This window comes from Herpailurus yagouaroundi, unplaced genomic scaffold, assembly GCF_014898765.1.
Source record: "Herpailurus yagouaroundi ecotype Mexico unplaced genomic scaffold, PumYag 195, whole genome shotgun sequence".
In the NCBI taxonomy this organism is placed as follows: Eukaryota; Metazoa; Chordata; class Mammalia; order Carnivora; family Felidae; genus Herpailurus; species Herpailurus yagouaroundi.
The window spans coordinates 7866679-7879881 of NW_024412426.1; the positions used below are offsets into that span (position 1 = coordinate 7866679).

At 37.3% G+C, this 13203-nt stretch overlaps 1 protein-coding gene across 1 annotated transcript in view; it reads left to right on the top strand.

Moving 5' to 3' along the window:
- Window positions 1-12116, top strand: part of XPR1 (xenotropic and polytropic retrovirus receptor 1) — a 217012-nt gene extending 204896 nt beyond the window's left edge. Inside the window, exons 14-15 of the mRNA XM_040446496.1 lie at window positions 2796-3017; window positions 6205-12116. Coding sequence (XP_040302430.1) covers window positions 2796-3017; window positions 6205-6265 — 283 coding nt within the window. The 3' untranslated portion in view covers window positions 6266-12116. The remainder of the gene's footprint in view (window positions 1-2795; window positions 3018-6204) is intronic.
- Window positions 12117-13203: the final 1087 nt, after the last annotated feature.

A 13203-nucleotide genomic window follows, 5' to 3' on the forward strand; every position in this document is an offset into this window, starting at 1 on the left:
AGTTGCATCAGAATATATCAAATACCTAGGAATAAATTTAATGAATGATTATGTGTATAAAAATTGACAAGCCAGTTCTATAATTTACATGGAAACAGTAAGGATCAAGAATAGCCAAGACTAGGGGCACTTGGGTGACTCAGTTGGTTGAGCATCCAACCTCAGCTCAGGTCATGATCTCGTGGTTCATGAGTTTGAGCCCCATGTCAGGCTCTCTGCTGACAACTCAGAGCCTGGAGCCTGCTTCACATTCTGTTTTTCCCTCTCTCTCTGCTCTCCCCTGCTCATGTTCTGTCTCTCTGTCTCTCAAAAATGAATAAACATTAAAAAAAAAAAAAAGAGTAGCCAAGACTATGCTGAAAAGAAAAAAGGTATAGGACTTATACTCTCAAACATCAAGACTTCCTATGTAGCCACTGTAATTAAAACAGTGTCTAGTGTTAGTGAAAGAATAGACAAATGGTCCACTGGAACAGAATAGGGAGTCCAGAAACAGTTCCACACATACATCGACATTACCTGATTTATGACAAAAGTGACTAAATAATAGTGGAGAAAAAGAGGTTCTTTAGTAAGTGATATTGAATCAACTGAGCTGGCTATCCATATGGGGGGAAAATGAACCTTGACTCTCACCGCATACTGTATACAAATTCTGTTCCATCGCAGAACTAAATATGAAAGTTATGGGGCACCTGGGTGGCTCAGTCAGATTAAGCATTTGACTTTGACTCAGGTCATGATCTCACAGTTTGTGAGTTCAAGCCCTGCCATTGGGCTCTCCCCTGTCAGCAACAGAGCCCACTTTGGGTGCTCTCTCTCCCTCTCTCTCTCTCTCTCTCTCTCTCTCTCTCTCTCTGCCTCCTGTCTCTCTCTCAAAAATAAGTAAACATTAGAAATAAATGAATGCGTGAATGAATAAGAAAAATAAATCAATAAGAAAGGTAAATCAGCAAACTCTCTAGAACATAGGACGGCACCTAAAGGCAGCTTTGGGGGTGTGATAATGTTATATTTTTTTTATTTCTGAGTGGTAATTATAAAGTGTGATCACTTTATAATAACCAGGTTGCACACTTATTGTATATCTATAGTATACTTGAATTAAAATGCTTATTTTTTTTTAAAAAGCAGCCCCCAAAAAAAGGATTATCGTCAAAGAAGTGGCAGTTTAACAGCTGACTTCTCAAAAGTAACAATGAAAACCAGAAGTCGTTAAAATGATATTTTCAGAGGCCCCTGGGTGGCTCAGTTAAGCATCTGACTCTTGAGCTCAGCTCGGGTCTTGATCCCAGGGTCATAAGTAAAAGCCCCACATTGGGCTCCATGCTGGTCATGGAGCGTACTTAAAGAAAGTATAAAATGATATTTTCAATGTGCTGAAAGAAAACAATTGCCTACCTAGAACTCTTTATCCACTGAAAATACCTTTCACAAGTGAAAATGAAATAAAGATATTTTCAGACGTGTATAGCATTCCTCTGAGTCAGGATGGGCACATCTATCAGGGTGGTCTGATAAAATAAGACAGCGTCTGGAAACTGTGCTTGGCTGCTGTCAGTACTTTCTCCAAACCATGTGTCAACCCCTCTTCTTCACTTTCCCAAATCTCTAGGTCTAGGACCTGAAACTCTCCATCACTACAAGACCTACTCCCTTCCCACTTCTTTCTCTTCCACATATGATGCTGCTTTATAAATTGAAAAAAAAAAAAAAAAAGTTTTTTTATAGATAAAAAAAATTCCTTTTTGAGGTTCTTATTTCATTTTTCCTTTAAAATTATCTGCTTAATAACAGACTCAGATGTTCTATCACCCATTTAAAACAAAAGCAAGGAGCCTCCTTTGAATCTACTTTCCTCCTCCAATTCATGCCCATTTCTGTCTCCTTTACAACAAAACTCTTCAAAAGATGTCTGTACTTGCTGTCTCCACTCTCACACTCCTCCCCCATTCTCCCTTTAATTCAACTCGTCTTTTTTCCCAATACTCAAACTAAATTGCTTGTGTTAATAATCTTGTGTTAATAATAACAGTAATAATAACAATAGCAGCAAACATGTATTGCCCACTATGTGCCTGGCACTGTTCTGAGCCCTTTATGTGTAAAAACTTATTGACTCCTCCGAACAATCTTATGAGGTAGATACTGTTACTGTCCCACGTTACTCATGACACTGAAGCATAGGTTAAGTAACTCATCCAGGGTCATTACACCTAGGAAATGATGGAGTCATGATTTGAATCTAGACAGTCGTTCAGAATCCATGCTCTTGTATCATACTGCCTCTTTGTTTTGCTAAATCCAGTGTCTGTTCTTGGTACTGACCTTACTTTACTTTTTTCACGTCATTTCTCAGAAGCCAAACTTCTATGTCTCCCTGGCTATTCCTTCTTAACTCCTTTACTGGTTCTTCTTCCTCTTCCCAAATTATAAATGTTGGGAGTGTTCCAGGGTTGAGTCCTCTGCCCTCTTCTTTCCTCCACTTACATTTTTCTTAATCCCATGACTTGAAATAACTGTCTGTATGCAGTCTCCAGCCCTAGACTCTGCCATGAACTGCAGACACATAGCCATCCCGCTGCTGTATTTTCCCCTTGGAATTTTCCTTTTGTCTATGCCGTTCTTATTCCCTCCCCTCCCCACCACACCATCTTTTCCTGTTTTAATATTCTAACCTTTAATTCCTTGTTTTTGTTTCTTGAATGGACACTTGATACACTGGGAGGTTTACAGGTTACAACAGTATGTTCAAATTTTGTAAGTAATCTACCTACCTACCCTATTTTGCTAAGGCGATTTGTGTGGAACTTCTTCCGCCTGGAGAATGAACATCTGAATAACTGTGGTGAATTCCGTGCCGTGCGGGACATTTCTGTGGCTCCTCTGAATGCAGATGACCAGACACTCCTAGAACAGATGATGGACCAGGATGATGGGGTACGAAACCGCCAGAAAAACCGTCCGTGGAAGTATAACCAGAGCATATCCCTGCGCCGGCCTCGCCTCGCTTCTCAGTATGTATGGCTTCCGCTTTTCTGAAACGAATTTCCTTCAGGTGTTAGTACTGGTTAACAATTAAGCTAAGATGGTATCAGGTTGAACCGCATGAATTTACTGGCATTCAACCATTTTAATTCCTCTACATTATCTTTCATCAAAACATTGAAGTGAATATGGCCCCTGCTTATAGAGTGGTTATGATGGGATTTAGACCAGTTTCCTCACAGGAAGAGCTCTTATATATGAAATGCTTATATAAATATAAGCCATTGTGTTTATTTTCTTACTAAATACCCACAGCAGTATTTTTATAAGTCATTGACTTTGTATGATCCTAAAAGGAACAATAATGTAGAATATATTGTGGCTGCATTTGGAGTCTAGAGATTTCACAGTGGATGGGAATGACGTTGAGCATGAGCAGTTTTCTAAAGGATAAGAGAGTGCTTGACTAGGCCAGAGGCACAGGATGAAAACATAAGGGTAGAAATGAGGGGCAGAGAGAAAACCCATGTGACTAGAACTAGAGTAAGAAAATTTAGCCGAATAGATGAAGTATAATTGTAAAAGGCTGGAAAAAACAAGCTTGATCCTATAGGCAGGAAGGAGTCAGAGAATTTTTTTCATGAAAGAATGACAGGAAAGTAGTATGTTCATGAGTTTTAATGGCACTGTTCAAAATATGTTGGGAAAGGGGACACTAAAGGCCAGAATACCAACTGGAAGGCCCCTGCAGTATTCTTACATATCAGACATTGAGGACTTGGGTTAGGATGCTTTACAGTAGGACTAAAAATAATAGAAGGAGATGTTTTAGAGGAAGTAAAAAAAAAAAAAAAAGAAAAGAAAAGAAAAATAGGAGGTGGTAATAGTAACCCATAGGTAGAAGGGGGCAGAGTACAAATTGCTCAGGCTTCAAATAGAATTTGGAAGTTCTCTGAAGAAGACAAAGTACAGAAAAGAAGGGCAGAAAACAGGAAGCTAAGCCTGAGGAAACACGGGCAAGAGAAAAAAGAAGTAAAGGATTGGGAAAGGAATGGACAGGGAGGTGAGTGGGAAGAACATCAAAACAAAGCATGATAGATTATAGTGAGGAAGTAGAGTTTGAAGCAGGAGGAGGGGCACTAGGGGTTGGTAGGTGGGGTCAGCAGGGTAAGTGCTGAAAAGAACTGGAGGACTGGGCAGTTGTCTCATTGAGCTACTAAATGTGGATGGCTGATCCTTATTAGTCACCAGCAGAGGGCAGTCTACACATGTTATTTCTGCTTCAGAAACCAGGAAGCTTTTTGGCACTAGATTATGACCTTCAGTTTCAGGTGTCAAGTGGAAAAACACTGAGATATTAGATTGCAACCAGAAGATGTTTAAAACAATGGAACAGAGGGGTACTTGGGTGGCCCACTCGGTTAAGCATCCACTCTTGTTTTCAGTTCAGGTTATGATCTCATGGTTCGTGAGATCAGGTTCCTCAGACTGTGGAGCTTGCTTAGGATTCTGTCTCCCCCTGTGTCCCTCCTCCCACTTATGCTCTCTCGCTCTCCCTAAAATAAATAAAAACTTAAAAAACAATGGAACAGGTTATGTGCAATGGAGAGAGCAGAGAATCTAAAATAAATTCTGAATTTGAGTACAGACTTTGTGACTCACGCAACCTTTAGCACACTCTTTACCTTTTTGAACGTCAGTTTTCCACCTCTGTCAAGTGGGAGTAATAATACCCACTTCACAAAGTACCACTTGTACCTCATAGGACTTATGAATTTAAAAGTATCTTAACATTATCTTATCCCACTTTTCATCTAGTAGAAGAATCTCTTCTAATGCATCCTGATGAGATGGTCATCATGCTGATTGACAGTTGTCAATGATAATGAAGTTTATATAGATGGGGCACCTGATTTTATTATTGGATGGTTATTGTGGCTAATAGCTTATGTTGGGCTGAAATATGCTTCACTGTAACTTCAACCAGTTGATGCTAGTTCTAACAACTTTCTAACATAACTTCCTCCCTCTGCTACATTATACTTAGTCAACTTTTTGGAGACAAATGTCATGCCTCTCCTTAGGTCTTCTCTTTTGCTAGCTTACTCACCTTGTTTCATGTGTACCTCAAATGGCAGTATTTCTATCAGCCTCATCATAATTTGTTTAATACTTTGCTGATGTTTATTTCATCCATTTTCTCACTTGATATTGACACTATCTCCATGAGGTAAAAGTACTATTATACAAATAGGTATTATTATTCCTGCTTTACAGAGATGAAAATTAACACTCCAAAAGTTACATCATACAGAGTCAATACTCAAACTCAGGTCTTTTCCTTTTATTTTTATTTAAGTATAAACATACAGTGTTATATTAGTTTCAGGTGTACAATATAGTGATTCAACATTTCCATGCACTACTCAGCACTCATCACAATAAGTGTACTCTTAATCCCCTTTATCTATCTCACCCCTCCTTCCACCCACCTCCTCTCTGGCAACCAGCAGTTTGTTCTCTATAAGAGTCTGGTTTTTTTGTTTGTGTTCTTTTTTTTTTTTTTTTTTTTACATTGTTCACTTGTTTTGTTTCTTAAATTCCATATGTGAGTGAAATCATATAGTATTTGTCTTTCTCTGATTTATTTCACTTAGCATCATACCCTCTAGGTCCATCCATGTTGTTGCAAATGGTTAAGATTTCTTTATTTTTTTATGGCTGATCAACTCAGATCTTCTCATTTTGGATAATTTCTCTCTCTGTTGCACATGACCTGCCATTTTTCTTTTTACCTTCCTCTGGTTGCAGTCTATTTTCTTAATGTTTTTCCAATAATACCTGAAATTGAATATGAAACTCCAAGAATAGTACATCTGGTGCAGTATATAATGCCCTTTTACAATGTATTTTTTTTAATGTTTGTTTATTTTTTGAGAAAGAGCAGAGAGAGAGAGCAGGCAGGGGAGAGATAGAGAAAGGAGACACAGAATCTGAAGCAGGCTCCAGGCTCGGAGCTGTCAGCATAGAGTCCAATGTGGGGCTCGAACTCATGAACTGTGAGATTGTGACCTGAACTGAAGTCGGACACTTAACCTAGTGAGCCACCCGGGCGCCCCTACAATGTGTTTTTAATGGTGGTAAGATTGGAAATGTATCCAATACCATGACATGTTTGTATTTTAATAATGGACTATGTGCTTTTTTTCCCCCTAGATCCAAGGCTCGTGACACTAAGGTATTGATAGAAGACACAGATGATGAAGCTAACACTTGAAGCCTCTGGTCTAGTTTAACATCTTTGGTTTTCCTACTCTACAATTCTTTCTTCGACCAACGCAACCTCTAGTACCTTTCCAGCCGAAAACAGGAGAAGACACATAACACATTTTCCGAGCTCTTCCAGATCGGATCCTATGGACTCCAAACAAGCTCACTGTGTTTCTTTTCTTTTCTTCTGGTTTAATTTTCATTTTCTATTTTTAAAACAAATATTTACTTCATTTTGCCAATCAGAGGACATTTTAAGGAACAAAAACATAGTATCTTATGGATTGTTTACAATCACAAGGACACAGATACCTATCAGGATGAAGAACAGGCATTGCAAGGACCCTCTGATGGGACGGTACCGAGATACCTCGGCTTCCGCTTGGCCCGGTTTTGACTGGTTGAAACCGGACATTGGTTTTTAACTTTTTTGTCCGTTTATGTGGAGAATTTTTTCCTTTCCTTCATACCCAGCGCAAAAGCACTGGCTGCACTTGCAGGGAAAGTGCAACTTAGAGCAGTACCTTCATTCACGAAGCTACTTTTTAATTTGATGTAACTTTTCTTATTTTGGGGAGGGTTGCTGGGTGGGTGGGAAATATGATGTATTTGTTGCATATAGTTTTCTCATTATTTATGAAACTTAACCATAAAAGAATGATATAACTCCTGTGCAATGAAGGTGGTAACAGTGAAAGAAGACAGGGGAAACTAATGTTGGACCGCATTTGAGGGTTTAGTCCACAATACCTCTTTCATGAGATAACTTGCACCACTTTGACTTTGATTTTTCTTTCTTTCTTTTTTTTTTTTAATTTTAAGCCAAAGTTTTATTACTGAGTTTTTAAGTTGCTGCTGCTTTAGAATCCTGAGCATGTCTCTCCTAACAAAGCATCTATATACTTCCACACAACTGGTTGAAATTTTTTAAGAGGTCTGATACTTTTTTGTTTAAGGAACAGATGTGGAATATATTTGCCCATACTCCAACCATAACAACTGAAGTTATGCCTTATTAAGCTTCAGCATTTAGGGTAATTGAAACCTTTCCTAACTCTGTTAGAAGATAAAGCTATTTCAGAGACTGCCTACACTTTTGTTGGATATTTTTTCATCTGGACTCACTACTTTAGCCAAAATTTGATCAAATTGAAAGTCTGTCTTGGGGAAACCGTATATTTGAGAGCAAAGAACAAATAATCCTTCCTCTTTCACATTACATTAATAAAACAGACCTTGGCAGCCATTTCTCCCAGCAGTTTTAAAGGATAAATATTGTATTTCATGCCCTCCTGTGAGAGAAAGCCTGCTTTTAAGATTTTGGGGGTCTAAACTTGGGTCATAAACAAAAAATACATTTCTTAGACATTTCAGACTCTCATGGTTTGTGCACAATGCCCATTTTTACTTCCTTGTCTAATTTCTTTCCTGTTTTCCTAAATCATCCAAATAAGCCCCAACCTTAAAGGATTTTACTTTCTTGAATGTGGTTGGCACTAAATTGAGCATTTTGTTATCTATCAAAATTAATATAAATTCCAGGAAAAAGTGAAGTGTGTTTTAATCCTCCCATCCCCCTAGATCCAGTTGAAGATTCCAGCATCAACATCAGTGGATTCGTGAAAGTAAATTACTTCTGTCGTTTTGACGAGAGACAAATGAGCTGTTATCACTTCCTTAGTCTTAAACACGTGGGTGTTACCCATTAATAAGCCCCTTTTGTCATCTGCCTTTCTGCCATGTATTGTAGGTCTTCACTCATACCTGTCGTGATCCAGTAGGTTATATTCAAGTCAACTGTTACTGCCAAAATTCCATCCACTATTTGTTAACTGACAAATAGTTCGTTTCCAAAGGAGTTTATTCCAGTTTTATTCTGATAAACTTCCAAATTTTTTCCCTTTCCAAATTGAGATTTTTTTCTGAAAAATCATACAAAATTTTGGCTTTTGTTGTTTTTTTATGTTTTGCCAAGCAATGTTTGTTGGCCCAAAAACTGAAGCGGAATAGTTTAATTACCTCTCTTTTTTTTTTTTTTTTTTTTTAGTTTAAATAAATTGAATCATCATAATCAGTGGTAACAATTTAGTGACCCAAAATAGATTAAAGGTTGCATTATTTATACTTGGGATTTTTTTTTTTCTATTTTGTTTTTGTACTTTAAAACTATGGGGGAAATATCACTGGTCTGTCGAGAAATAACAGTAATTATTACTGAGTTAGATAAGTCCAGCGGACCAGTCATTTCTTGTACAAATAAAACTGGTGGTACTAATTAATGTGTATCCAGAGCAATTTGAATTGTCAACTTCATTTTCTATTATTAGTAAAACTATATAATGACACACATGAAGTCTTACAGTTGACTTTTGGTATTTGAACTCCCCAGTGTTTTTATTTCAGTGTATCCTACGGCCAATTTGGTCTTTTTTCAATTGTTACAATCCTAGGCCCTAATCAGTATTATTTTTTCATAGATAATACAATGTTAGAATTCCTTTTCTGATATGTTTGTCCTATAAGCGTAGTCTATTCAAGAATGATAAGATTTCTGTAACTTTCAGCTTACCATGACAGATGCTCAAATAAGTATTGAAACACACAGCTTCGTTTTCCTCCTAAAGCTGTAAAGAGAAAAGAGGGCTATTCCTCATCAAGAGGAAGAGTTTGGGAGACAGAATATACATTTAAATTTTTTTCTTTGAAAAAAAAAGGCAATGTACATTTTTCTCTTCTAAATTGTATATGCCCTAGCAGTTGCCAATGCTGTGTCCTACCTAATATTTTATTGGAGGCGTCTGTACACTGAAACTCTTAGAACTCTTAGGAAATTAATATCACAGGGTCATTTTAAAGGAGCAGCAATCTAACCAAAGGTAAAACTTTATCTGATTTTAGGTTTGGAAATTCTAGTTTTATTTTATTTGAGAATCAATTTATGTCATCAGTTTAAATACTCCCCAAAGGAATGAAAAGGAAGTATAAATAAAAGAATAAAGTTCGTTGACATGTGTAAAGAAATTGGAAGACCCAGAAAAAATGGCTTATTTTCTACTCACAAGTGTGCACCTATACTTAATCCTGCCTATGCCATTAGAATGGAATGAATAGTTGATGGTTTCATGCCATACAGAGAGACAATAAAATGATCAAAAATTAAGTCATTGTTAATTGGGTTATAATGGTAATTTTTAAATTTGGAAAGAAGTTGAAAACCCATAAACAACTTACTTTCCTAGTATCTCATTTTTCTTAAGAAAGCTGCTTAACTTCAGATTCAGAAGCAATGATGTGAGAGAATGCCTGACACCTCATCAGTAACCTATATGGACCCTTAAAGAAGGACCTAGTCCCTAGGATCCATAACTCCCCCAAATTTCCAACATGAGAGTTTTAAGATTTTAACAGATTTTACCAGAAGTAAGTTGTGGATATATGGTATCCTTTCACCATGGTTTGGTCAAAGTACATTCATGATCATGAGAAAGCAGTTCATCCTTTCTTAACAAGTGAAATAAAACAAGTTAAGAATAAAAAAAAGTGGCATCACTGAGTTGTACAGGCATCAGATTAACAGACATTTAGTTGAAGAAAAATAAAATAATTGTGGAGATAGCAGAGAGGAGCAGGAAGACGTTGGATCCTGGCAGCAAGAAGCAGGACAGTTAGGAAAGTGTGTGAGCTCAGTGGCATTGGTGATGCCTCGCTGTTTCTCCTCTCAGTGGTTATGTTGCTGGTAGAGACCTGCCTTTATTTTCCCATCATTTTTCATTATTTTGCATTATTCAGTAAATGGTTCTTTATGCCCAAATGCAATTTTCTAAGCAATAACTGAAAACTTACTGGTTTAAGGAAAATAATTGAGAAAATAACCATATCCATGGCATTATTTTATTCAAAAACTTATTCTCTGAAGTGATTACACTTTGATAAACAGATTTCAGATTATGATTCTCCTTAATTTGCATGAAAGTTGCCTGTCTTAGAAAATAAGTACTTCTTGCTATATAGCATATTTAAATTTTTTAAATTAAGATTGCTTCTCAGATTCAAAAAAAAAAAAAAAAAAAGTTCAATCTGTGGCCTTTTCAACTACAAAATCGTCACAGTTTTCTCAAACCTAATAAAAAAGCCAGCATCATTACATATAAGATCTGTAGTCACTAGGTTAAGACAATACAAATTATGGTAGAACTTGAGAAAATGGTGAAGAAGAATCAAATTTACCAGCTTGGTTCATTTTATGATGCATCTAAATTTTATCTCTTGATTTTGATGATTAGGAGAGTTAGAGTTAAAATGAGATTTTATAAATTACTTCACACATTTCTGCATTTTAGGTGTCCATCTTGGTAGTAAATCTTAAAAGCTAACTTTCTGCCTTATATTTTCAATCTATATATACAGTGTCAGAGCACAGTGATAATGTGGGATAGAATTGATTATATTAGAGCATAAGACATTTGTAATGGTCAGTGCTACAAACCAATAATTTAACTGGCATTAAACCACATCTACTCACCAAACATGAACAAGTAAAATAATCTCATTAGATTGGGAAGAGCTTAATTTAAGTGATGAGAGGTTTGCCTGGGATTGGAGATGAGCCTGCTGATTGGTACAGTTCATAATGGCCTTTCTTACATAAGTTGGCAAAACTCTGATAGCTGAGTTGCCCCTTAAGAATCTTCCAGAATATATTTGCATACTTATGGTGGAAGAGGAAGTGAGAGGGACAAGATGAGAGTTTCCCCTGAAGTGAAGAGAAACATTATACTAATTTTCATCTAAAGTATGTTTCCTTGTGGCAGACCTTTGGTTTATTTTATTAGTATATCAGAGCCACCTTCAGTTTTTTATGGTGCCATCAACCTAAGGAGGACAATCAAATAACCAATTGTTTGCCTTGGATTTAGTGTGTCTGCTAATTACAGTCTCATCTTGTATACCTTCAAACCAGTTACTTGACTAAACTTCCACCATATTACCTTAGTTCTATGCCCTTTCCTCTGTACAACCGCAAATCAGAGGGGAGACTTAGTACCAGAAAGGTGTGGACTTCTAAGAAAAAGCAAGGATTCCACCTCACTACCGAAACTTCCTGAAGTTCCTACCCAAATGTCCCTGATTGTCCTGTGGCAACACCAGCATGGTGGGAATAGGGAGAAAGATTGTAAGGAATCCTGAAAGAATCCTGTAATTGGTCATGACATTGTTATTCTTTTGAACCGTAAAGTAAAATTGTGAGCCACTCACATTTGCAAAAAAAAGCAGAATTCAAGCTTTATCACATTGTTAAGATTAATTTCTTGCTATATTCTGGATTAGCACAGAAGCTTGTATCAAGACTATTTAGGAGGGGAATAGGGTGTAAAATGTATCTGTCTTTTCAAACCCTCTCCCTCTAGTCATGTTTCCTTCACCCCCTACCACATTGTGTTGGTCAAATGATACTATCTATGAAACCCTGAGCTATAGTTGTCAAAAGTAACTGGAATGTGATTAGTTCTCTGTGGGTGCTTCTTTCCCTCTTTTTTCTCCCTTGCTTTCTTTCTTACTCTCTCCACTCTGGTAAATGGAAAAGGTGACGTCAAAGAATTGATGCTTGCTTGGACTCATGTTGTATCTGTGACTATGCTATTAGCTGTCTCCTTTTTCCTTATATGGGTAGAATTCTTATGACGTGTGGAGTTCCCTTCTTGATAAGTAGGTTAAATGCACAATGTGGTACTGTTTTATAGTTTCTAGATGGTTGTATAAAGCAAAAAGTTAATGTGGTTTTGTGTTTTTAAAAGAAAATAAGTGATTGGTTACAAACTCTGTCCTTTTTTCATTATTACAAGCTCTGTTTTCCAACAGTTTGCTGACTCCTTTGTCATTGGTGAATGGCTTGTGTGATTGTGTTTTTCTCTCTGGGTTTCTTGGATTCCTGAACATGATTCTTCTAACTTGGACTAACTTGTAGGAGGGTTTAGGGCAAACAGACTTCAAGGGTGAAAAAATTTTTAACTCTTACTAAATTAAAAAATAATCTTAAATGGCCTTTTTTCTTTAGATAATATTAGGCATCTAATGGATTGATGCAACAGGTCTTTTTTTGATATACACAGAATCTCAAGTATTAGGTGAAATGATATGTTGTATTTTGGAGAGCTGGACTCCTGTTACCACTACATATCCATGTAGAAAGGAGACAGTAGCTGTAGGGCGATGAGATTGGATGGCTTTTCTAAGTGTCATTGATGCCTACAGAAGGATAATAAACAGCTGAGGGCAAGTACCAGACAATTGAAAGCCAAATGTGGAAACAGAGGGCCTCTTTAGTTGCATACAAAGTTCATTTCGTACAGTGGAAGACAAAGAGAAAGGAAGAGAAAATGAAGACCAAGCCAGAACTTAATAGAGTTACAGAATTTCAGACAGTTACACAACCAAGGCAGGTCTGTTATGCAAGGTCAGTGTCCTCACTGGGAAAATGGGGCACATCAGATGCAACATCTAGTTGGATCTCTCCCCCAACCCCTGCAAAGATTTTGATTCCACAACCCCCTAGGAAAAGTCTGAGTCTATAGACCTATTAACCCATAATCCTTACTAGCACACCCCATCCCCTCTCCATGATGGGAGACAGTAAAGAGGCTTCTCTTGTCCAAGACAGCACATGCACCCCTGAGGATTCTCATAACTCAGCTGGAGACATGCTGGGCCAGCTAAGGGAGGATAGGGACTATACACTAAAGGAGCCATAAGACAGTCTACAGATATTGATAGGACTTGGAGGAGATCCTGAGGCTGCTTGAAGAGAGGAGCCAGAATATAAGATTGAATAGAGAAGAGTTTTTAAATTGGAAGTGCTCCCCAAGATACAGAATTTAACTCCCTAGCAAAGATTCCAGGAGTTGGTGCCAACTTGCTACTAGCATGGCTCCTAGAAACATGGAAAAA